Here is a 24,795-nt window from a genome sequence, read left to right as displayed (position 1 = left end):
CCATTTCTTTCGTCTGTTTCCTTGCGCTACCTCACAAACGCGGGAGACAGCGACAAAGCAAAATAAATAAATAAATAGATATCTTTCTTTCATACTATTCGCTATTTCCTGTGACTCACTTCCGTTTCAATGGTTCCATTCGCTGCTAAGTCCACTCCCAAATATCTAAAACACTTCACTTCCTCCAATTTTTCTCCATTCAAACTTACATCCCAATTAACTTGTCCCTCGACCCTACTGAAACTAATAACCTTGCTCATATTCACATTTAATCTCAACTTTCTCCTTTCGCACACTTTTCCAAACTCAGTCACCAGCTTCTACAGTTTCTCACTTGAATCAGCCACTAGAGGTGTATCATTGGCAAACAGCAACTGACTCTTTTACCAGGCCCTCTCATCCCCAACAGACTGCATCCTCGCCCCTCTCTCCAAGAATCTTGCATTTACCTCCTTAGCTACCCCATCCATAAACAAATTAAACAACCGTGGAGACATCACGCACCCCTGCAGTAAACCAACCTTCTCTATGAATCAGTCACTCTCCTCTCTTCCTACTCATACACATGCCTTACATCCTTGTAAAAAACTTTTCACAGCTTCTGACAGCTTACCTCCCTCACCATACAATCTTAAGACATTCCACAAAGCATCTCTATCAACCCTATCATATGCCTTCTATAGATCCACAAATGCCACATGCAAATCCATCAGTTTTTCTTAGTATTCCTTACACACATTCTTCAAAGCAAACACCTGATACACACATCCTCTTACCACTTCTGAAACCACACTGCTCTTCCCCAATCTGGTGCTCTGTCCATGCATTCACCCTTTCATATAATTTCCCAGGAATGCTCTACAAACTTATGCCTCTGTAATTTGAACACTCACCATTATCCCCTTTACCTTTGTACAATGGCATTATGTAGGCATTCCACCAATCGTCAGGCACTTCACCATGGTCCATACTTGCTTTGAATATCCTTACTAACTAATCAACAACACAGTCACCCCCCTTTTTTGAAATATTCCACTGCAGTACTATCCAAACCTGCCACATTGCTGGATTTCATCTTCCGCAAAGCCTTCACTACCTCTTCTCTCTTTACCAAACCATTCTCCATGACCCTCTCGCTTGGCACACCATCCTGACCAAAACACCCTACATCTGCCACACTATCATCAAACGCATTCCACAAACCTTCAAAATACTTGCTCCATCTTCTCACTTCATCACTACCTGTTATTACCCCTTTACAAATCTTCACCTACACCTCTACAAGGTAGTGATCAGCCATCCCACCAGCTGCCCCTCTCAGCACATTGATATCCAAAAGTCTCTCATTTACACACCTGTCAATTAACACGTAATCTAATAATGCCCTTTGACCAGGAAACACATGGAGAAACACCCATCTGCTCAAATACACACATATATATACACATATAGGTACATATGCAGGTTTGCGGCAGGGGTGTGTGATGTCTCCATGGTTGTTTAATTTGTTTATGGATGGGGTTGTAAGGGAGGTAAATGCAAGAGTCCTGGAAAGAGGGGCAAGTATGAAGTCTGTTGGGGATGAGAGAGCTTGGGAAGTGAGTCAGTTGTTGTTCGCTGATGATACAGCGCTGGTGGCTGATTCATGTGAGAAACTGCAGAAGCTGGTGACTGAGTTTGGTAAAGTGTGTGGAAGAAGAAAGTTGAGAGTAAATGTGAATAAGAGCAAGGTTATTAGGTACAGTAGGGGTGAGGGTCAAGTCAATTGGGAGGTGAGTTTGAATGGAGAAAAACTGGAGGAAGTGAAGTGTTTTAGATATCTGGGAGTGGATCTGTCAGCGGATGGAACCATGGAAGCGGAAGTGGATCATAGGGTGGGGGAGGGGGCGAAAATTTTGGGAGCCTTGAAAAATGTGTGGAAGTCGAGAACATTATCTCGGAAAGCAAAAATGGGTATGTTTGAGGGAATAGTGGTTCCAACAATGTTGTATGGTTGCGAGGCGGGGGCTATGGATAGAGATGTGCGCAGGAGGATGGATGTGCTGGAAATGAGATGTTTGAGGACAATGTGTGGTGTGAGGTGGTTTGATCGAGTAAGTAACGTAAGGGTAAGAGAGATGTGTGGAAATAAAAAGAGCGTGGTTGAGAGAGCAGAAGAGGGTGTTTTGAAATGGTTTGGGCACATGGAGAGAATGAGTGAGGAGAGATTGACCAAGAGGATATATGTGTCGGAGGTGGAGGGAACGAGGAGAAGAGGGAGACCAAATTGGAGGTGGAAAGATGGAGTGAAAAGGATTTTGTGTGATCGGGGCCTGAACATGCAGGAGGGTGAAAGGAGGGCAAGAAATAGAGTGAATTGGAGTCATGTGGTATACAGGGGTTGACGTGCTGTCAGTGGATTGAAGCAAGGCATGTGAAGCGTCTGGGGTAAACCATGGAAGGCTGTGTAGGTATGTATATTTGCGTGTGTGGACGTGTGTATGTACATGTGTATGGGGGGGGGGGGTTGGGCCATTTCTTTCGTCTGTTTCCTTGCGCTACCTCGCAAACGCGGGAGACAGCGACAAAGTATAAAAAAAAAAAAAAAAAAAAAAAAAAAAAAAAAAGGTACATATGCATAAATTTTTTCATACATGTTTGCCATTTCCTACATTAGCAAGGTTACATCAAGAACAAAAGACTGATCCTTAGAGGAAAGATTCTCACATGGCCCCCTTCTCTGTTTCTTCTTTTGGAAAAGTAAAACTGGAGAGGAGGATTTCCAGCTTCTTGCTCCCACCCCTTTTAATCACCTTTTATGACATGCTGGGAATACATGGGATATCCCCAGGGATGATTTTTATTTATTCTATATGATTGTCGTTTCCCACGTCAGTGAGGTAATGCCAGGAAACAGACGAAGAAATACTCATCCACTCATATACACATATACACAAAGATACTCATACAAATACACATACATATCAACATATACATACAAATACATATACTTACACAGACATATACATATATACACGTGTACATATTCTTACTTGCTTGCCTTCATCCATTCCTGGCCCCCACTTTGCCACACAGGAAACAGCATTACCACCCTCTGCATCAGTGAGGGAGCACCAGGAAATCAGACAAACAATAGGCCACATTCACTCACACTCATTCTCTAGTATGTCATGTGTAATGCATCAAAACCACAGCTTCCTCTCCACATCCAGGCCCCACAGACCTTTCCATGGTTTACCCCAGATGTTTCACATTCCCTGGTTCAGTCCATTGACAGCATCCCTGGTATACCACATCGTTCCAGTTCACTCTATTCCTTGCACACCTCTCAGCCTCCTGCATGTTCAGACCCTGATCACTCAGAATCTTTTTCACTCCATACTTCCACCTCCAATTTAATCTCCTGCTTCCCATTCCCTCCACCTCTGACACATTTGTACTCTTTGTCAATCTTTTATCCCTCATTCGTTCCTTTTGTCCATACCATTTAAACACACCTTCTTCTCTTTCAACCACACTCTTTTTATTACCACGTAACTCTCTAACACTTTCATTACTTACTTAATCAAATCATCTCACACCACATATTGTCGTGAAACATTTTATTTCCAACACATCCACTGTCCTCTGTACAACCCTATCAATAGCCCATGTTTCCCAGCCATATAATATTGTTGGAACTACTATTCCTTCAAACATATCCATTTTTGCTCCCTGAGATAACATTCTCTTTCCACACATTCTTCATTGCTTTCAGAACCTTCACCCCCTCCTCCACCATATGACTCACTTCTGCTTCCATGGTTCCATTCGCTGCCAAATCCACTCCCAGATATCTACAACACTTTGCTTCCACCAGTTTTTCTCCAGTCAAACTTACATCTCAGCTAACTTGTCCCTCAACCCTGTTGAACCTAATAACCTTGCTTTTATTCCCATTTACCCTCAACTTTCTCCTTTCAAATACTTTTCCAAACCTAGTCACTAACTTCTGCATTTTCTCAGTCGAATCAGCCACCAGTGCTCTATTATTGGCAAACAACAGTTGACTCACTTCCCAGGCCCTCTCATCTCAACAAACTGCATACTCACCCCTTTCTCCAAAACTCTCGCATTTACATCTTGAACCACCCCCTCCTTAAACAAATTAAACAACCATGGTGATATTGAACACCCCTGCCACAGACTGATCTTCACTTGGAACGAATCACTCTCCTCTCTTCCTACTCGCACACATTCCTTACACCCTTGACAAAAGCTTCTCTGCTTCTAGCAGCTTACCTCCTACACCATATATTCTTAAGGCCTTTCACAAAGCATCTCTATCAACCCAATCATATGCCTTCTCCAGATCCATAGAAGGGCTACTGAAGTAAAACCGGGACCTTTTCAAGGAATAGGCCCTAGATGCCATTTCCTGCAGGGTAGGATGGCTTAAGGAATGGATAAAGGCAAGCAAGTATGAAAATATATATACTTGTGTATAAATGTATATGTAGGCGTGTGTGTGTTTATATGTGTATGTGAGTGGATGGGTCTTTCTTCATTGGTTTTCTGGTGATCAGGTTTAATAAGTAAAAAAAAAAAAAAAAAAATTTTATATATTTATTTATTATACTTTGTCGCTGTCTCCCGCGTTTGCGAGGTAGCGCAAGGAAACAGACGAAAGAAATGGCCCAACCCCCCCCATACACATGTATATACATACGTCCACACACGCAAATATACATACCTACACAGCTTTCCATGGTTTACCCCAGACGCTCAATGCCTTGATTCAATCCACTGACAGCACGTCAACCCCGGTATACCACATCGCTCCAATTCACTCTATTCCTTGCCCTCCTTTCACCCTCCTGCATGTTCAGGCCCCGATCACACAAAATCTTTTTCACTCCATCTTTCCACCTCCAATTTGGTCTCCCTCTTCTCCTCGTTCCCTCCACCTCCGACACATATATCCTCTTGGTCAATCTTTCCTCACTCATTCTCTCCATGTGCCCAAACCACTTCAAAACACCCTCTTCTGCTCTCTCAACCACGCTCTTTTTATTTCCACACATCTCTCTTACCCTTACGTTACTCACTCGATCAAACTACCTCACACCACACATTGTCCTCAAACATCTCATTTCCAGCACATCCATCCTCCTGCGCACAACTCTATCCATAGCCCACGCCTCGCAACCATACAACATTGTTGGAACCATTATTCCTTCAAACATACCCATTTTTGCTTTCCGAGATAATGTTCTCGACTTCCACACATTCTTCAAGGCCCCCAGAATTTTCGCCCCCTCCCCCACCCTATGATCCACTTCCGCTTCCATGGTTCCATCTGCTGCCAGATCCACTCCCAGATATCTAAAACACTTCACTTCCTCCAGTTTTTCTCCATTCAAACTCACCTCCCAATTGACTTGACCCTCAACCCTACTGTACCTAATAACCTTGCTCTTATTCACATTTACTCTTAACTTTCTTCTTCCACACACTTTACCAAACTCAGTCACCAGCTTCTGCAGTTTCTCACATGAATCAGCCACCAGCGCTGTATCATCAGCGAACAACAACTGACTCACTTCCCAAGCTCTCTCATCCCCAACAGACTTCATACTTGCCCCTCTTTCCAAAACTCTTGCATTTACCTCCCTAACAACCCTATCCATAAACAAATTAAACAATATATATAATATACCTGGTTTAAAAAGCGAGATATACATAAGTATACTTATGTAAGTAGGAGAGATGGCCAGAGAGCGTTATTGGATTACGTGTTAATTGACAGGCGTGCGAAAGAGAGACTTTTGGATGTTAATGTGCTGAGAGGTGCAACTGGAGGGATGTCTGATCATTATCTTGTGGAGGCTAAGGTGAAGATTTGTATGGGTTTTCAGAAAAGAAGAGTGAATGTTGGGGTGAAGAGGGTGGTGAGAGTAAGTGAGCTTGAGAAGGAGACCTGTGTGAGGAAGTACCAGGAGAGACTGAGTACAGAATGGAAAAAGGTGAGAACAATGGAAGTAAGGGGAGTGGGGGAGGAATGGGATGTATTTAGGGAATCAGTGATGGATTGCGCAAAAGATGCTTGTGGCATGAGAAGAGTGGGAGGTGGGTTGATTAGAAAGGGTAGTGAGTGGTGGGATGAAGAAGTAAGAGTATTAGTGAAAGAGAAGAGAGAGGCATTTGGACGATTTTTGCAGGGAAAAAATGCAATTGAGTGGGAGATGTATAAAAGAAAGAGACAGGAGGTCAAGAGAAAGGTGCAAGAGGTGAAAAAAAGGGCAAATGAGAGTTGGGGTGAGAGAGTATCATTAAATTTTAGGGAGAATAAAAAGATGTTCTGAAAGGAGGTAAATAAAGTGCGTAAGACAAGGGAGCAAATGGGAACTTCAGTGAAGGGCGCAAATGGGGAGGTGATAACAAGTAGTGGTGATGTAAGAAGGAGATGGAGTGAGTATTTCGAAGGTTTGTTGAATGTGTTTGATGATAGAGTGGCAGATATAGGGTGTTTTGGTCGAGGTGGTGTGCAAAGTGAGAGGGTTAGGGAAAATGATTTGGTAAACAGAGAAGAGGTAGTGAAAGCTTTGCGGAAGATGAAAGCCGGCAAGGCAGCAGGTTTGGATGGTATTGCAGTGGAATTTATTAAAAAAGGGGGTGACTGTATTGTTGACTGGTTGGTAAGGTTATTTAATGTATGTATGACTCATGGTGAGGTGCCTGAGGATTGGCGGAATGCGTGCATAGTGCCATTGTACAAAGGCAAAGGGGATAAGAGTGAGTGCTCAGATTACAGAGGTATAAGTTTGTTGAGTATTCCTGGTAAATTATATGGGAGAGTATTGATTGAGAGGGTGAAGGCATGTACAGAGCATCAGATTGGGGAAGAGCAGTGTGGTTTCAGAAGTGGTAGAGGATGTGTGGATCAGGTGTTTGCTTTGAAGAATGTATGTGAGAAATACTTAGAAAAGCAAATGGATTTGTATGTAGCATTTATGGATCTGGAGAAGGCATATGATAGAGTTGATAGAGATGCACTGTGGAAGGTATTAAGAATATATGGTGTGGGAGGCAAGTTGTTAGAAGCAGTGAAAAGTTTTTATCGAGGATGTAAGGCATGTGTACGTATAGGAAGAGAGGAAAGTGATTGGTTCTCAGTGAATGTAGGTTTGCGGCAGGGGTGTGTGATGTCTCCATGGTTGTTTAATTTGTTTATGGATGGGGTTGTTAGGGAGGTAAATGCAAGAGTTTTGGAAAGAGGGGCAAGTATGAAGTCTGTTGGGGATGAGAGAGCTTGGGAAGTGAGTCAGTTGTTGTTCGCTGATGATACAGCGCTGGTGGCTGATTCATGTGTGAAACTGCAGAAGCTGGTGACTGAGTTTGGTAAAGTGTGTGGAAGAAGAAAGTTAAGAGTAAATGTGAATAAGAGCAAGGTTATTAGGTACAGTAGGGTTGAGGGTCAAGTCAATTGGGAGGTGAGTTTGAATGGAGAAAAACTAGAGGAAGTGAAGTGTTTCAGATATCTGGGAGTGGATCTGGCAGCGGATGGAACCATGGAAGCGGAAGTGGATCATAGGGTGGGGGAGGGGGCGAAAATTCTGGGGGCCTTGAAGAATGTGTGGAAGTCGAGAACATTATCTCGGAAAGCAAAAATGGGTATGTTTGAAGGAATAGTGGTTCCAACAATGTTGTATGGTTGCAAGGCGTGGGCTATGGATAGAGTTGTGCGCAGGAGAATGGATGTGCTGGAAATGAGATGTTTGAGGACAATGTGTGGTGTGAGGTGGTTTGAAAGAGCTTGGGAAGTGAGTCAGTTGTTGTTTGCTGATGATACAGCGCTGGTGGCTGATTCATGTGAGAAACTGCAGAAGCTGGTGACTGAGTTTGGTAAAGTGTGTGAAAGAAGAAAGTTAAGAGTAAATGTGAATAAGAGCAAGGTTATTAGGTACAGTAGGGTTGAGGGTCAAGTCAATTGGGAGGTAAGTTTGAATGGAGAAAAACTGGAGGAAGTAAAGTGTTTTAGATATCTGGGAGTGGATCTGGCAGCGGATGGAACCATGGAAGCAGAAGTGAATCATAGGGTGGGGGAGGGGGCAAAAATTTTGGGAGCCTTGAAGAATGTTTGGAAGTCGAGAACATTATCTCGGAAAGCAAAAATGGGTATGTTTGAAGGAATAGTGGTTCCAACAATGTTGTATGGTTGCGAGGCGTGGGCTATGGATAGAGTTGTGCGCAGGAGGATGGATGTGCTGGAAATGAGATGTTTAAGGACAATGTGTGGTGTGAGGTGGTTTGATCGAGTAAGTAACGTAAGGGTAAGAGAGATGTGTGGAAATAAAAAGAGCGTGGTTGAGAGAGCAGAAGAGGGTGTTTTGAAATGGTTCGGGCACATGGAGAGAATGAGTGAGGAAAGATTGACCAAGAGAATATATGTGTCGGAGGTGGAGGGAACGAGGAGAAGAGGGAGACCAAATTGGAGGTGGAAAGATGGAGTGAAAAAGATTTTGTGTGATCGGGGCCTGAACATGCAGGAGGGTGTAAGGAGGGCAAGGAATAGAGTGAATTGGAGCGATGTGGTATACCGGGGTTGACGTGCTGTCAGTGGATTGAATCGGGGCATGTGAAGCGTCTGGGGTAAACCATGGAAAGCTGTGTCGGTGGGGTAAACCATGGAAAGCTGTGTCGGTATGTATATTTGCGTGTGTGGACGTATGTATATACATGTTTATGGGGGTGGGTTGGGCCATTTCTTTCGTCTGTTTCCTTGCGCTACCTCGCAAACGCGGGAGACAGCGACAAAGAAAAAAAAAAAAATATATATATATATATATATATATATATATACTTTCTTTCAAACTATTCGCCATTTCCCGCATCAGCAAGGTAGCGTTAAGAACAGAGGACTGGGCCTCTGAGGGAATATCCTCACCTGGCCCCCTTCTCTGTTCCTTCTCTTGGAAAGTTAAAAAAAAAAAAAAGAGGGGAGGATTTCCAGCCCCCCGCTCCCTCCCCTTTTAGTTGCCTTCTACGACACGCAGGGAATACGTGGGAAGTATTCTTTCTCCCCTATCCCCAGGGATAATATATATATATATATATATATATATATATATATATATATATATATATATATATATATATATATATATACCTCGCTGAGGCGGGAAATGGCGAATAGTATGAAAAAAAAAAAATATATAAATGTGAATAAGAGCAAGGTAATTAGGTACAGTAGGGTTGAGGGTCAAGTCAATTGGGAGGTAAGCTTGAATGGAGAAAAACTGGAGGAAGTAAAGTGTTTTAGATATCTGGGAGTGGATCTGGCAGTGGATGGAACCATGGAAGCGGAAGTGGATCATAGGGTGGGGGAGGGGGCGAAAATCCTGGGAGCCTTGAAGAATGTGTGGAAGTCGAGAACATTATCTCGGAAAGCAAAAATGGGTATGTTTGAAGGAATAGTGGTTCCAACAATGTTGTATGGTTGCGAGGCGTGGGCTATGGATAGAGTTGTGCGCAGGAGGATGGATGTGCTGGAAATGAGATGTTTGAGGACAATGTGTTGTGTGAGGTGGTTTGATCGAGTAAGTAATGTAAGGGTAAGAGAGATGTGTGGAAATAAAAAGAGCTTGGTTGAGAGAGCAGAAGAGGGTGTTTTGAAATGGTTTGGGCGCATGGAGAGAATGAATGAGGAAAGATTGACCAAGAGGATATATGTGTCAGAGGTGGAGGGAACGAGGAGAAGTGGGAGACCAAATTGGAGGTGGAAAGATGGAGTGAAAAAGATTTTGTGTGATCGGGGCCTGAACATGCAGGAGGGTGAAAGGAGGGCAAGGAATAGAGTGAATTGGATCGATGTGGTATACCAGGGTTGACGTGCTGTCAGTGGATTGAATCAGGGCATGTGAAGCGTCTGGGGTAAACCATGGAAAGCTGTGTCGGTATGTATATTTGCGTGTGTGGACGTATGTATATACATGTGTATGGGGGTGGATTAGGCCATTTCTTTCGTCTGTTTCCTTGCGATACCTCGCAAACGCGGGAGACAGCGACAAAGCAAAAAAAAAAATATATATATATATATATATATATATATATATATATATATATATATAAAGTTTGTTGAGTAATCCTGGTAAATTATATGGTAGGGTATTCATTGAGAGCGTGAAGGCATGTACAGAGCATCAGATTGGGGAAGAGCAGTGTGGTTTCAGAAGTGGTAGAGGATGTTTGGATCAGGTGTTTGCTTTGAAGAATGTATGTGAGAAATACTTAGAAAAGCAAATGGATTTGTATGTAGCATTTATGGATCTGGAGAAGGCATATGATAAGAGTTGATAGAGATGCTCTGTGGAAGGCATTAAGAATATATGGTGTGGGAGGCAAGTTGTTAGAAGCAGTGAAAAGTTTTTATCGAGGATGTAAGGCATGTGTATATGTAAGAAGAGAGGAAAGTGATTGGTTCTCAGTGAATGTAGGCTTGCGGCAGGGGTGTGTTATGTCTCCATGGTTGTTTAATTTGTTTATGGATGGGGATGTAAGGGAGGTGAATGCAAGAGTTTTGGAAAGGGGCAAGTATGCAGTCTGTTGTGGATGAGAGAGCTTGGGAAGTGAGTCAGTTGTTGTTCGCTGATGATACAGCGCTGGTGGCTGATTCATGTGAGAAACTGCAGAAGCTGGTGGCTGAATTTGGTAAAGTGTGTGAAAGAAGAAAGTTAAGAGTAAATGTGAATAAGAGCAAGGTTATTAGGTACATTAGGGATGAGGGTCAAGTCAATTGGGAGGTAAGTTTGAATGGAGAAAAACTGGAGGAAGTAAAGTGTTTTAGATATCTGGGAGTGGATCTGGCAGTGGATGGAACCATGGAAGCAGAAGTGAATCATAGGGTGGGGGAGGGGGCAAAAATTTTGGGAGCCTTGAAGAATGTTTGGAAGTCGAGAACATTATCTCGGAAAGCAAAAATGGGTATGTTTGAAGGAATAGTGGTTCCAACAATGTTGTATGGTTGCGAGGCGTGGGCTATGGATAGAGTTGTGCGCAGGAGGATGGATGTGCTGGAAATGAGATGTTTAAGGACAATGTGTGGTGTGAGGTGGTTTGATCGAGTAAGTAACGTAAGGGTAAGAGAGATGTGTGGAAATAAAAAGAGCGTGGTTGAGAGAGCAGAAGAGGGTGTTTTGAAATGGTTCGGGCACATGGAGAGAATGAGTGAGGAAAGATTGACCAAGAGAATATATGTGTCGGAGGTGGAGGGAACGAGGAGAAGAGGGAGACCAAATTGGATGTGGAAAGATGGAGTGAAAAAGATTTTGTGTGATCGGGGCCTGAACATGCAGGAGGGTGAAAGGAGGGCAAGGAATAGAGTGAATTGGAGCGATGTGGTATACCGGGGTTGACGTGCTGTCAGTGGATTGAATCGGGGCATGTGAAGCGTCTGGGGTAAACCATGGAAAGCTGTGTCGGTATGTATATTTGCGTGTGTGGACGTATGTATATACATGTGTATGGGGGTGGGTTGGGCCATTTCTTTCGTCTGTTTCCTTGCGCTACCTCGCAAACGCGGGAGACAGCGACAAAGCAAAAAAAAAAATATATATATATATATATATATATATATATATATATATATATATATATATATATATATATATATATATATATATCTATATATATATATACTTTCTTTCAAACTATTCGCCATTTCCCGCATCAGCAAGGTAGCGTTAAGAACAGAGGACTGGGCCTCTGAGGGAATATCCTCACCTGGCCCCCTTCTCTGTTCCTTCTCTTGGGAAGTTAAAAAAAAAAAAAAAAGAGGGGAGGATTTCCAGCCCCCCGCTCCCTCCCCTTTTAGTTGCCTTCTACGACACGCAGGGAATACATGGGAAGTATTCTTTCTCCCCTATCCCCAGGGATAATATATATATATATATATATATATATATATATACCTCGCTGAGGCGGGAAATGGCGAATAGTATGAAAAAAAAAAATATATAAATGTGAATAAGAGCAAGGTAATTAGGTACAGTAGGGTTGAGGGTCAAGTCAATTGGGAGGTAAGCTTGAATGGAGAAAAACTGGAGGAAGTAAAGTGTTTTAGATATCTGGGAGTGGATCTGGCAGTGGATGGAACCATGGAAGCGGAAGTGGATCATAGGGTGGGGGAGGGGGCGAAAATCCTGGGAGCCTTGAAGAATGTGTGGAAGTCGAGAACATTATCTCGGAAAGCAAAAATGGGTATGTTTGAAGGAATAGTGGTTCCAACAATGTTGTATGGTTGCGAGGCGTGGGCTATGGATAGAGTTGTGCGCAGGAGGATGGATGTGCTGGAAATGAGATGTTTGAGGACAATGTGTTGTGTGAGGTGGTTTGATCGAGTAAGTAATGTAAGGGTAAGAGAGATGTGTGGAAATAAAAAGAGCTTGGTTGAGAGAGCAGAAGAGGGTGTTTTGAAATGGTTTGGGCGCATGGAGAGAATGAATGAGGAAAGATTGACCAAGAGGATATATGTGTCAGAGGTGGAGGGAACGAGGAGAAGTGGGAGACCAAATTGGAGGTGGAAAGATGGAGTGAAAAAGATTTTGTGTGATCGGGGCCTGAACATGCAGGAGGGTGAAAGGAGGGCAAGGAATAGAGTGAATTGGATCGATGTGGTATACCGGGGTTGACGTGCTGTCAGTGGATTGAATCAGGGCATGTGAAGCGTCTGGGGTAAACCATGGAAAGCTGTGTCGGTATGTATATTTGCGTGTGTGGACGTATGTATATACATGTGTATGGGGGTGGATTAGGCCATTTCTTTCGTCTGTTTCCTTGCGCTACCTCGCAAACGCGGGAGACAGCGACAAAGCAAAAAAATATATATATATATATATATATATATATATATATATATATATATATATATATAAAGTTTGTTGAGTAATCCTGGTAAATTATATGGTAGGGTATTCATTGAGAGCGTGAAGGCATGTACAGAGCATCAGATTGGGGAAGAGCAGTGTGGTTTCAGAAGTGGTAGAGGATGTTTGGATCAGGTGTTTGCTTTGAAGAATGTATGTGAGAAATACTTAGAAAAGCAAATGGATTTGTATGTAGCATTTATGGATCTGGAGAAGGCATATGATAAGAGTTGATAGAGATGCTCTGTGGAAGGCATTAAGAATATATGGTGTGGGAGGCAAGTTGTTAGAAGCAGTGAAAAGTTTTTATCGAGGATGTAAGGCATGTGTATATGTAAGAAGAGAGGAAAGTGATTGGTTCTCAGTGAATGTAGGCTTGCGGCAGGGGTGTGTTATGTCTCCATGGTTGTTTAATTTGTTTATGGATGGGGATGTAAGGGAGGTGAATGCAAGAGTTTTGGAAAGGGGCAAGTATGCAGTCTGTTGTGGATGAGAGAGCTTGGGAAGTGAGTCAGTTGTTGTTCGCTGATGATACAGCGCTGGTGGCTGATTCATGTGAGAAACTGCAGAAGCTGGTGGCTGAATTTGGTAAAGTGTGTGAAAGAAGAAAGTTAAGAGTAAATGTGAATAAGAGCAAGGTTATTAGGTACATTAGGGTTGAGGGTCAAGTCAATTGGGAGGTAAGTTTGAATGGAGAAAAACTGGAGGAAGTAAAGTGTTTTAGATATCTGGGAGTGGATCTGGCAGCGGATGGAACCATGGAAGCAGAAGTGAATCATAGGGTGGGGGAGGGGGCAAAAATTTTGGGAGCCTTGAAGAATGTTTGGAAGTTGAGAACACTATCTCGGAAAGCATAAATGGGTATGTTTGAAGAAATAGTGGTTCCAACAATGTTGTATGGCTGCGAGGCGTGGGCTATGGATAGAGTTGTGCACAGGAGGGTGGATGTGCTGGAAATGAGATGTTTAAGGACAATATGTGGTGTGAGGTGGTTTGATCAAGTAAGTAATGTAAGGGTGAGAGAGATGTGTGGAAATAAAAAGAGTGTGGTTGAGAGAGCAGAAGAGGGTGTTTTGAAATGGTTTGGTCACATGGAGAGAATGAGTGAGGAAAGATTTACTAAGAGGATATATGTGTCAGAGGTGGAGGGAATGAGGAGAAGTGGGAGACCAAATTGGAGGTGGAAAGATGGAGTGAAAAAGATTTTGAGTGATCATGGCCTGAACATGTAGGAGGGTGAAAGGCATGCAAGGAATAGAGTGAATTGGAACGATGTGGTATACTGGGGTCAACGTGCTGTCAATGGATTGAACCAGGGCATGTGAAGTGTGTGGGGTAAATCATGGAAACTTCTGTGGGGCCTGGATGTGGAAAGGGAGCTGTGGTTTTGGTGCATTGTTACATGACAGCTAGAGACTGAGTGTGAACGAATGGAGCCTTTGTTGTCTTTTCCTAGAGCTACCTCGCACACATGAGGGGGGAGGGGGTTGTTATTTCATGTGTGGCGAGGTGGCGATGGGAATGAATAAAGGCAGACAGTATGAATTATGTACATGAGTATTTACGTATATGTCTGTGTGTGTGTATATATATGTATACGTTGAGATGTACAGGTATGTATATTTGTGTGTATGGACGTGTATGTATATACATGTGTATGTGGGTGGGTTGGGCCATTCTTTCGTCTGTTTCCTTGCGCTACCTTGCTGACGCGGGAGACAGCGACAAAGCAAAATAAATAGATAAATAAATATATATTTTATTATTTATCTATTATACTTTGTTGCTGTCTCCCGCATTAGCGGGGTAGCTCAAGGAAACAGATAAAAGAATGGCCCAACCCACCCACATACGCATGTATATCCATCCATACACATCCGCACACACACATATACATTTTAGCGTATGCATATATTTATACATACACAGACATATACATTTATACATATGTGCATAATTCATACTTGCTGCCTTTATTCATTCCCGTCACCACCCCGCTACACATGAAAATGGCACCCCCCCCCTCCCCCGCACACGTGCGAGGTAGCACAAGGTAAAAACAACAAAGGCCACATTCGTTCACACTTAGTCTCTAGCTGTCATGTATAATGCACTGAAACCACAGCTCTCTTTAAACATCCAGACCCCACAAAACTTTCCATGGTTTACCCCAGATGCTTCACATGCCCTGGTTCAATCCATTGATAGCACGTTGACCCCGGTATACCACATCGTTCCAATTCACTCTATTAATTGCATGCCTTTCACCCTCCTGCATGTTCAGGACCTGTTAGCTCAAAATCTTTTCCACTCCATCCTTCCACCTCCAATTTGGTCTCCAACCTCTTCTTCTTCTTCCCTCCACCTCTGCCACATATATCCTCTTTGTCAATCTTTCCTCACTCATTCTCTCCATGTGACCAAACCATTTCAATACACCCTCTTCTGCTCTCTCAACCACACTCTTTTTTATTACCACACATCTCTCTTACCCTTTCATTACTTAATCAAACCACCTCACACCACACATTGTCCTCATACATCTCATTTCCAACACATCCAACCTCCTCCACACAACCCTGTCTATAGCCCATGCCTCGCAACCATATAACATTGTTGGAACCACTATTCCTTCAAACATGCCCATTTTTGCTTTCCGAGATAATGTTCTCGCCTTTCACACATTCTTCAACGCTCCTAGAACTTTCGCCCCCTCCCCCACCCTGTGACTCACTTCCGCTTCCATGGTTCCATCCGCTGCCAAATCCACTCCCAGATATCTAAAACACTTCACTTCCTCCAGTTTTTCTCCATTCAAATTTACCTCCCAATTTTTCTTGTCCCTCAACCCTACTGAACCTAATAACCTTGCTCTTGTTCACATTTACTCTTAGCTTTCTTCTTTCACACACTTTACCAAACTCAGTCACCAACCTCTGCAGTTTGTCACCCGAATCCGCCACCAGTGTTGTATCATCAGCGAACAACAAATGACTCGCTTCCCAAGCCCTCTCATCCCCAACAGACTGCATACTTGACCTTCTCTCCAAAACTCTTGCATTCACGTCCCTAACAACTCCATCCATAAACAAACTGAACAGCCATGGAAACATCACACGCCCCTTCCGCAAACCGACATTCACTGGGAACCACTCACTTTCCTCTCTTTCTACTCATACACATGCCTTACATTCTCAATAAAAACTTTTCATTGCTTCTAGCAACTTACCTCCCACACCATATGCTCTTAATACCTTCCACAGAGCATCTATATCAACTCTATCATATGCCTTCTCCAGATCCATAAATGCTATACACAAATCCATCTACTTTTTTCATTGTTTCTCACGTACATTCTTCAAAGCAAACACCTGATCCACACATCCTCTACCACATCTGAAACCACACTGCTCCTCCCCAATCTGATGCTCTGTACATGCCTTTACCCTCTCAATTAATACCCTCCCATATGATATCCCAGGAATACACAACAAAGTTTTACCTCTGTAATTTGAACACTCACCTTTATCCCCTTTGCCTTTGTACAGTGGCACTATACATGCATTCCACCAATCCTCAGGCACTTCACCATGAACCATGCATACATTGAATATCCTCATCAACAAGTCAACAACACTGTTACCCCTTTTTTAATGAATTCCACAGCAATACCATCCTAGAGTTTTGGAGAGAGAGGCAAGTATGCAGTCTGTTGTGGATGAGAGGGCTTGGGAAGTGAGTCAGTTATTGGTCACTGATGATACAGCACTGGCGGCTGATTCAGGTGAGAAACTGCAAAAGTTGGTGACTGAGTTTGGTAAAGTTTGTGAAAGAAGAAAGCTGAGAGTAAATGTGAATAACAGCAAGGTTATTAGATTCAGCACTGTTGAGGGACAAGTTAATTGGGGATAGGGGAGAAAGAATACTTCCCACGTATTCCCTGCGTGTCGTAGAAGGCGACTAAAAGGGGAGGGAGCAAGGGACTGGAAATCCTCTCATTTTTGATTTTCCAAAAGAAGGAACAGAGAAGGGGACCAAGTGAGGATTTCCCTCAAAGGCTCAATCCTCTGTTCTTAACGCTACCTCACTAACATGGGATATGGCGAATAGTACGGAAAGATGGAAAGTTTGTATGGAGAAAAACTGGAGGAAGTGAAGTGTTTTAGATACCTAGGAGTGAATTTAGCAGTGGATAGAGAACCATGGAAATGGAAGTGAGTCACAGGTTGGGGGAGGGAGTGAAGTTTCTGGGAGCATTGAAGAATGTATGGAAGGCAAGAACACTATGTTCAAGAGCAAATATGGGTATGTTTGAGGGAATAGTGGTTCCAACAATGTTATATGGTTGCAAGGCATGGGTTATAGATAGGGTTGTGTGGAGGATGGATGTTCTGGAAATGAAATGTTTGAAGGACAATATGTGATATGAGGTGATTTGATCGAGCAAGTAATGAAAGGGTAAGAGAGATGTGTGGTAATAAAAAGAGTGTGGTAGAGAGAGCAGAAGAGGGTGTGTTGAAATGGTTTGGTCTCTTGGAGGGAATGATTGAGGAAAGATTGACAAAGAGGATATATGTGTCAGAAGTGGAGGGAATGACCAAATTGGAGGTGGAAGGGTGGAGTGAATAAGATTTTGAGCGATCGGGGCCTGAACATATAGAGGGTGAAAGGCGTGCAAGGATTGGAGTGAATTGGAACGATGTGGTATACTGGGGTCGACATGCCATCAGTGGGTTGACCCAGTCCATGTGAAGCATCTGGGGGTAAACCATGGAAAGTTTTGTGCGGCCTGAATGTGGAAAGGGAGCTGTTGTTTCAGTGCATTACACATGACAGCTAGAGACTGAGTGTGAATGAATGTGGCCTTTGTTGTCTTTTCCTAGCGCTACCTCATGCGTGCGCAGGGGGAGGGGAGTGCTATTTCATGTGGCGGGGTGGCAACGGGTATGGATGAAGGTAGCAAGTATGAATATGCACATGTGTTTATATGTATATGTCTGTATGTATATGTATGTATACGTTGAAATGTATAGGTATGTATATGTGCTTGTGTGGGGGTTTATGTATATACATGTGTATGTGGGTGGGTTGGGCCATTCTTTCGTCTGTTTCCTTGCTCTACCTTGCTAACACGGGAGACGGCGACTAAGTAAAATATGATAAGTAATGATATATATATGCTATTTCATGTGTGGCGGGTTGGCTAAGGGAATGGATAAAGGCAGCAAGTATAGATATGGACATGTGTATATATGTATATGTCTGAGTATGTATATGTTGTATTGTGTATGTATGTATATGTGCATGTGTGGGAGTTTGTGTATATACATGTGTATGTGGGTGGGTTGGGCCATTCCTCATGTGTTTCCTTGCGCTACCTCGCTAATGTGGGAGGCAATGATTAAGTATAATGAATAGAATGAATAAATATATGAAGAGAGAGAGAGAGAGATCAAGGGTAAAGGGGAAGAATGGTTTGGAAATCTCTTAGTAGTAAAGTCAGGGGTTGATGAGAGGGCAAAAGCTAAGAAAGGAATTGCTGCACTCTTGAAATATGAGTCGTAGGAGTGTGTGAAAATGCAAGAAAAAGAATTCTAGACCGATGTTGGTAAAAATAAAAGTGGATGGGGAGAGATGGGTGATGATTAGTGTTTATGCACTTGGCCATGAATAGAAAGATCATGAGAGACAAATGTTTTGGGAACAGGGTAGTGAGTGTCAGCAGTTTTGATGAAAGACACTGGGTATTAGTGATGGTTGATTTGAATGCGAAGGTGAGTGATGTGGCAGTTGAGGGCATAATTGAGAGGCATAGGTTATTTAGTATTATGGATGGAAATGGCAAACAGCTTGTAGAATTTTGTTCTGGAAAAAGACTGGTGATTGGAAATACTTGGTTTAAAAAGGACATAACAAATGGGTATATGAGTAGGAAAGATGGTCAGCAGGCATCATTAGGTTACATATTAATTGATAGGCAGGTAAAAGATAAAAGAGAGACTTTTTGAAGTAAATGTGCTGAGAAGGGCATTGGAATGTCTGATCACTGTCTTATGAAGGTTAAGGGTAAAGATTTGTTGAGATTTTAGGAAGAGAGGAAATAGTATTAGTGAGAAGAGAGTAGTGGAAAAGAGACTTGTATGAAGAAAGACCAGGAGTGATTGAGTGTAGATGAGATTAAATGAAGCAAGGAGAGTGGGTGAGGAGTGAGACATATTTAGGGAAGCAGTGGGTAGATTAGAAAGGGTTGTGAGTGGTGGCATGAAGAAGTAAAGTTGCTATTGAGAGAGAAAAGGGAGGCATTTGGGTGATATTTATAGGAAAGGAGTGTACATGACTGGGGAATGTATAAGAGAAAGTGGCAGGAGGTCAAGAGGAAGGGCATGGGTTGAAATATAGGGCAAATAAGAGTTGGGGTTAACGAGTATCAGTAAACTTTGGGGAGAATAAGATGTTTTGTAAGGTTAGTAGTGTACGAAAAGCAAGAGAACAAATAGGAACATTGGTGGAGGAGGTAAAAGGGGAAGTGGTAATAGGTAGTGATGAATTGAGGAGAAGTTAGAATGAATATTTTAGAGGCCTGATGATAGGGTTGCAGATGTAGGGTGTTTGAGTTTGGGTGGCATATGAAGTGAGAGAGCCATAGAGAGTGATTTGGTGAAGAAAGGAGAGGTGATGAAAGACTTACAAAGGATGAAATGTGACAAGGATGGTGTTGCTGTTGAATTTATTAAGAGAGGAGATGACAGTTATTGATTGGCTAGTTAAGGTTTTTGATGTATGTATGGATCATGGTGAGGTGCTGGAGGATTAGTGGAATGCATGTATATTGCCATTGTATAAAGGCAAGGGGGATAAAGTTTAGTGTTCAAATTACAGAGATATAAGCTGTTGAGCATACCTGGTAAGTTGTATGGGAGGATGGTGATTGATAGAGTGAAAGCATATGCAGAACCTCAGATTGGGAAGGAACAGAGTGGTTTCAGAAGTGGTAAAGGATATATGGATCAGGTGGTTGCATTAAAGAATGTGAGAAATACTTAGGGGAAATTGATGGATTTGCATTGTCATATATGGATATGGAGAAAGCATATAATAGGGTTGATGCCACCAGAAATAGTGAGAAGTTTTTATCAAAGGTGTAAGGCATGTGTACAGGAAGGAAGAGAGGAAAGTGAATGGTTCCAGTTGAAGGTTGGTCTGTGGTGGGGTATATGATGTCACCATAGTTGTTTAACTTGTTTAAGGAGGAAGGTAAATGCAAGAGCTTTGCAGAGAGGTGCAAATATGCAGTCTGTAGGGGATGAGAGGAAGTGAGTCAGTTGTTGTTTGCTGATGATACAGTGCTGGTGGCAGATTCAAGCATGCAACTGCAGAAGTTGGTGACTGAGTTTGGAAGGGTGTGTGAAAGGAGGAAGTTGAGAGTAAATGCGAATAAAAGGTAGGTTATTAGGTTAAGCAGAGTTGAGGGACAGGTTAGTTGGGATGTAAATATGGAAAAAAATTGGAGGAAGTGAAGTCTTTTCGGTTCCTGAGAATGGAGATGGCAACAAATGAAACCATGGAGGCAGAAGTGCCATAGGGTGGGTGAGGAGGCAAAGGTTTTGGAAGTACTCAAGAATGTGTGGATAGAGAAATCATTATCAAGGAGGGCAAAAATGGTTATGTTTGAAGATATAGTAGTCCCAACATTTTATATGTATGTAAGGCATAGTCTGCAGCTAAGACTGTGCAGAGTAAGCTGGATGTGATGGAAGTGAAAGGTTTGAGGACATTATGTGGTGTGAAGTGGTTTGATTGAGTAAAGTTATGAAAGGGTAAGAGAGAGGTGTGGTTGTGAGAGCTGAAGAGTGTGTGCTGAAATGATTTGAACATATAGAGAGAACGTTTGAGGAAAAGTTGACAAAGAGGATATATGTGTAAGAAGTTGAGGGAACAAGGAGATTGGGGAGACCAAATTGGAGATGGAAGGATGGAGTGAAAAAGATTTTGAGGTATCGGGGCCAGAACATGTAGGAGGGTGAAAGACATGTGAGATAGAGTGAATTGGAATGATGTGGTATATAGGGGTCACTGTGCTGTCATAGGACTGAACTACAGTATGTGAAGCAGCCAGGGTAAACCACAGAAAGGTCTGTGAAACAAGTTATGGATAAGGAGCTGTGGCTTCAGTGCATTACATATGACAGCTAGAGAATGGATGCGAGTGGCTGTGGCCTTTCTTCATCTGTTCCTGGCACTACCTCATTAATGCAGAAAATGGTGATAAAGTATTAAAAAAAGAAATATATATGAATAGATAAATAGATAGATATTGACCCTTCTGTTTGATGTGTTTTATGGTAGGGTTTAATACTGTAGTATGTTAATCTTACCTGGAGTGTTTTCATTTTTTGAGGTTGCCTTTATATATGTACAGTATTGCATGAATAATATTTTTTGCTGAGGCTGTAAATAGTTTATTGGTTTTGTTTATTGCTCTGCAGTCTTATTTAATTTGCTATTAACCCCAATGCAGCCTGGCTTTTGCAGTCAAAGAGGCAGCATTATGTATATACATATTTAACAACTAATTTCTGTTTTTTGTTTAAAAAAACATTATGATAACCTCTTTGGCCAACTCATCAAATACCCATCATCTCTTTTTTTTTTTTTCACTCACATTACTTGTTCGTGGCTTGGATCAAGTACTTTGAAGGTTGATCTAATTTTTCATGAGTCACCTGTCCAAAATTTATAATTTGTATATACTTAGTTTATAAATTTCAGTCAAAGTTTTGTAGGAAACGATAATGATATAAGATCCATACACTATGTACTGTAGTTTGGTACAAGATTATTTGAGCTGAGCCACAGAACATTGATGTTAATCTTGTGTTGTTAATGTTGATGTGATCAGCTGTGTTTTGTTTGTCATAGGTGCAGCTAATCAAGCAAATGGTAAAAATGGTGCCGATGGAGGTATGTGGTGGACTCACTTTAACAACTGTTAACTGTAATGTTGACCACAACTAACCACTTAGATGCCAGTACTCTCTGCCATGCCTCACTACTGCTACTAACATGGAACACATATTGCTCGTTCAGAAACTGTGCACATTCAAATATTAGCACTCACTTATACATAAGGCCACATGCTAATAGATCACTACCAGGAGTTACTTCCTTATACTTTGTGTCTGTGTCTGTGTGTGTGTGTCTCTCTCTCTCTCTCTCTCTCTCTCTCTCTCTGTCTCTCTCTCTCTCTCTCTCTCTCTCTCTCTCTCTCTCTCTCTCTCTCTCTCTCTCTCTCTCTCTCTCTCTATATGTGTGTGTGTTTCACATATTACTATGTAGCCCCAAGACCCCTTTTAAAGGGTGCCTGCAGCTCCAAGACTGTATGACACACAGTAGCAGGGACATGAAGAACTTCTTTGGAGTAACTTCCTAGAAGGTGACTTTTGAATCATAGTGTAACCCCGTACATGTGGAGTCAAGTAACATGTATATATATATATATATATATAGTGGTGATGTGAGAAGGAGATGGAATGAGTATTTTGAAGGTTTGTTGAATGTGTCTGATGACAGAGTGGCAGATATAGGGTGTTTGGGTCGAGGTGGTGTGCAAAGTGAGAGGGTTAGGGAAAATGATTTGGTAAACAGAGAAGAGGTAGTAAAAGCTTTGCGGAAGATGAAAGCCGGCAAGGCAGCAGGTTTGGATGGTATTGCAGTGGAATTTATTAAAAAAGGGGGTGACTGTATTGTTGACTGGTTGGTAAGGTTATTTAATGTATGTATGACTCATGGTGAGGTGCCTGAGGATTGGCGGAATGCGTGCATAGTGCCATTGTACAAAGGCAAAGGGGATAAGAGTGAGTGCTCAAATTACAGAGGTATAAGTTTGTTGAGTATTCCTGGTAAATTATATGGGAGGGTATTGATTGAGAGGGTGAAGGCATGTACAGAGCATCAGATTGGGGAAGAGCAGTGTGGTTTCAGAAGTGGTAGAGGATGTGTGGATCAGGTGTTTGCTTTGAAGAATGTATGTGAGAAATACTTAGAAAAGCAAATGGATTTGTATGTAGCATTTATGGATCTGGAGAAGGCATATGACAGAGTTGATAGAGATGCTCTGTGGAAGGTATTAAGAATATATGGTGTGGGAGGCAAGTTGTTAGAAGCAGTGAAAAGTTTTTATCGAGGATGTAAGGCATGTGTACGTGTAGGAAGAGAGGAAAGTGATTGGTTCTCAGTGAATGTAGGTTTGCGGCAGGGGTGTGTGATGTCTCCATGGTTGTTTAATTTGTTTATGGATGGGGTTGTTAGGGAGGTAAATGCAAGAGTCTTGGAAAGAGGGGCAAGTATGAAGTCTGTTGGGGATGAGAGAGCTTGGGAAGTGAGTCAGTTGTTGTTCGCTGATGATACAGCGCTGGTGGCGGATTCATGTGAGAAACTGCAGAAGCTGGTGACGGAGTTTGGTAAAGTGTGTGGAAGAAGAAAGTTAAGAGTAAATGTGAATAAGAGCAAGGTTATTAGGTACAGTAGGGTTGAGGGTCAAGCCAATTGGGAGGTGAGTTTGAATGGAGAAAAACTGGAGGAAGTGAAGTGTTTTAGATATCTGGGAGTGGATCTGTCAGCGGATGGAACCATGGAAGCGGAAGTGGATCATAGGGTGGGGGAGGGGGCGAAAATTTTGGGAGCCTTGAAAAATGTGTGGAAGTCGAGAACATTATCCCGGAAAGCAAAAATGGGTATGTTTGAAGGAATAGTGGTTCCAACAATGTTGTATGGTTGCGAGGCGTGGGCTATGGATAGAGTTGTGCGCAGGAGGATGGATGTGCTGGAAATGAGATGTTTGAGGACAATGTGTGGTGTGAGGTGGTTTGATCGAGTAAGTAACGTAAGGGTAAGAGAGATGTGTGGAAATAAAAAGAGCGTGGTCGAGAGAGCAGAAGAGGGTGTTTTGAAATGGTTTGGGCACATGGAGAGAATGAGTGAGGAAAGATTGACCAAGAGGATATATGTGTCGGAGGTGGAGGGAACGAGGAGAAGAGGGAGACCAAATTGGAGGTGGAAAGATGGAGTGAAAAGGATTTTGTGTGATCGGGGCCTGAACATGCAGGAGGGTGAAAGGAGGGCAAGGAATAGAGTGAATTGGAGCGATGTGGTATACAGGGGTTGACGTGCTGTCAGTGGATTGAATCAAGGCATGTGAAGCATCCGGGGTAAACCATGGAAAGCTGTGTAGGTATGTATATTTGCGTGTGTGGACGTGTGTATGTACATGTGTATGGGGGGGGGTTGGGCCATTTCTTTCGTCTGTTTCCTTGCGCTACCTCGCAAACGCGGGAGACAGCGACGAGGTATAAAAAAAAAAATATATTTTTTTGCTTTGTCGCTGTCTCCCGCGTTTGCGAGGTAGAGCAAGGAAAGAAATGGCCCAACCCCCCCCATACACATGTATATACATACGTCCACACACGCAAATATACATACCTACACAGCTTTCCATGGTTTACCCCAGACGCTTCACATGCCCTGATTCAATCCACTGACAGCACGTCAACCCCGGTATACCACATCGATATAATTCACTCTATTCCTTGCCCTCCTTTCACCCTCCTGCATGTTCAGGCCCCGATCACACAAAATCTTTTTCACTCCATCTTTCCACCTCCAATTTGGTCTCCCACTTCTCCTCGTTCCCTCCACCTCCAATACATATATCCTCTTGGTCAATCTTTCCTCACTCATTCTCTCCATGTGCCCAAACCATTTCAAAACACCCTCTTCTGCTCTCTCAACCACGCTCTTTTTATTTCCACACATCTCTCTTACCCTTACGTTACTTACACCTGAAGGTGCGCGTTCATATACACTTTATTCGTATTCATATAACTCCACGTTGTAC

General features: G+C 42.6%; 1 protein-coding gene across 2 annotated transcripts in view; it reads left to right on the top strand.

The window, feature by feature from the left end:
- Chi (LIM domain-binding protein 2 Chi) overlaps positions 1 to 24,795 on the top strand; it is a 362,970-nt gene that overhangs the window by 187,849 nt on the left and 150,326 nt on the right. For both annotated transcript variants that reach the window (XM_071679453.1, XM_071679454.1), the window contains exon 7: positions 21,822 to 21,863. In XM_071679453.1, coding sequence (XP_071535554.1) covers positions 21,822 to 21,863 — 42 coding nt within the window. The remainder of the gene's footprint in view (positions 1 to 21,821; positions 21,864 to 24,795) is intronic.

The sequence above is a fragment of the Panulirus ornatus genome, chromosome 2, assembly GCF_036320965.1.
Source record: "Panulirus ornatus isolate Po-2019 chromosome 2, ASM3632096v1, whole genome shotgun sequence".
NCBI classification, from domain to species: domain Eukaryota; kingdom Metazoa; phylum Arthropoda; class Malacostraca; order Decapoda; family Palinuridae; genus Panulirus; species Panulirus ornatus.
The sequence above is the reverse complement of the archived record's forward strand: the minus strand, read 5'-3'. Positions and strand labels throughout refer to the sequence as shown.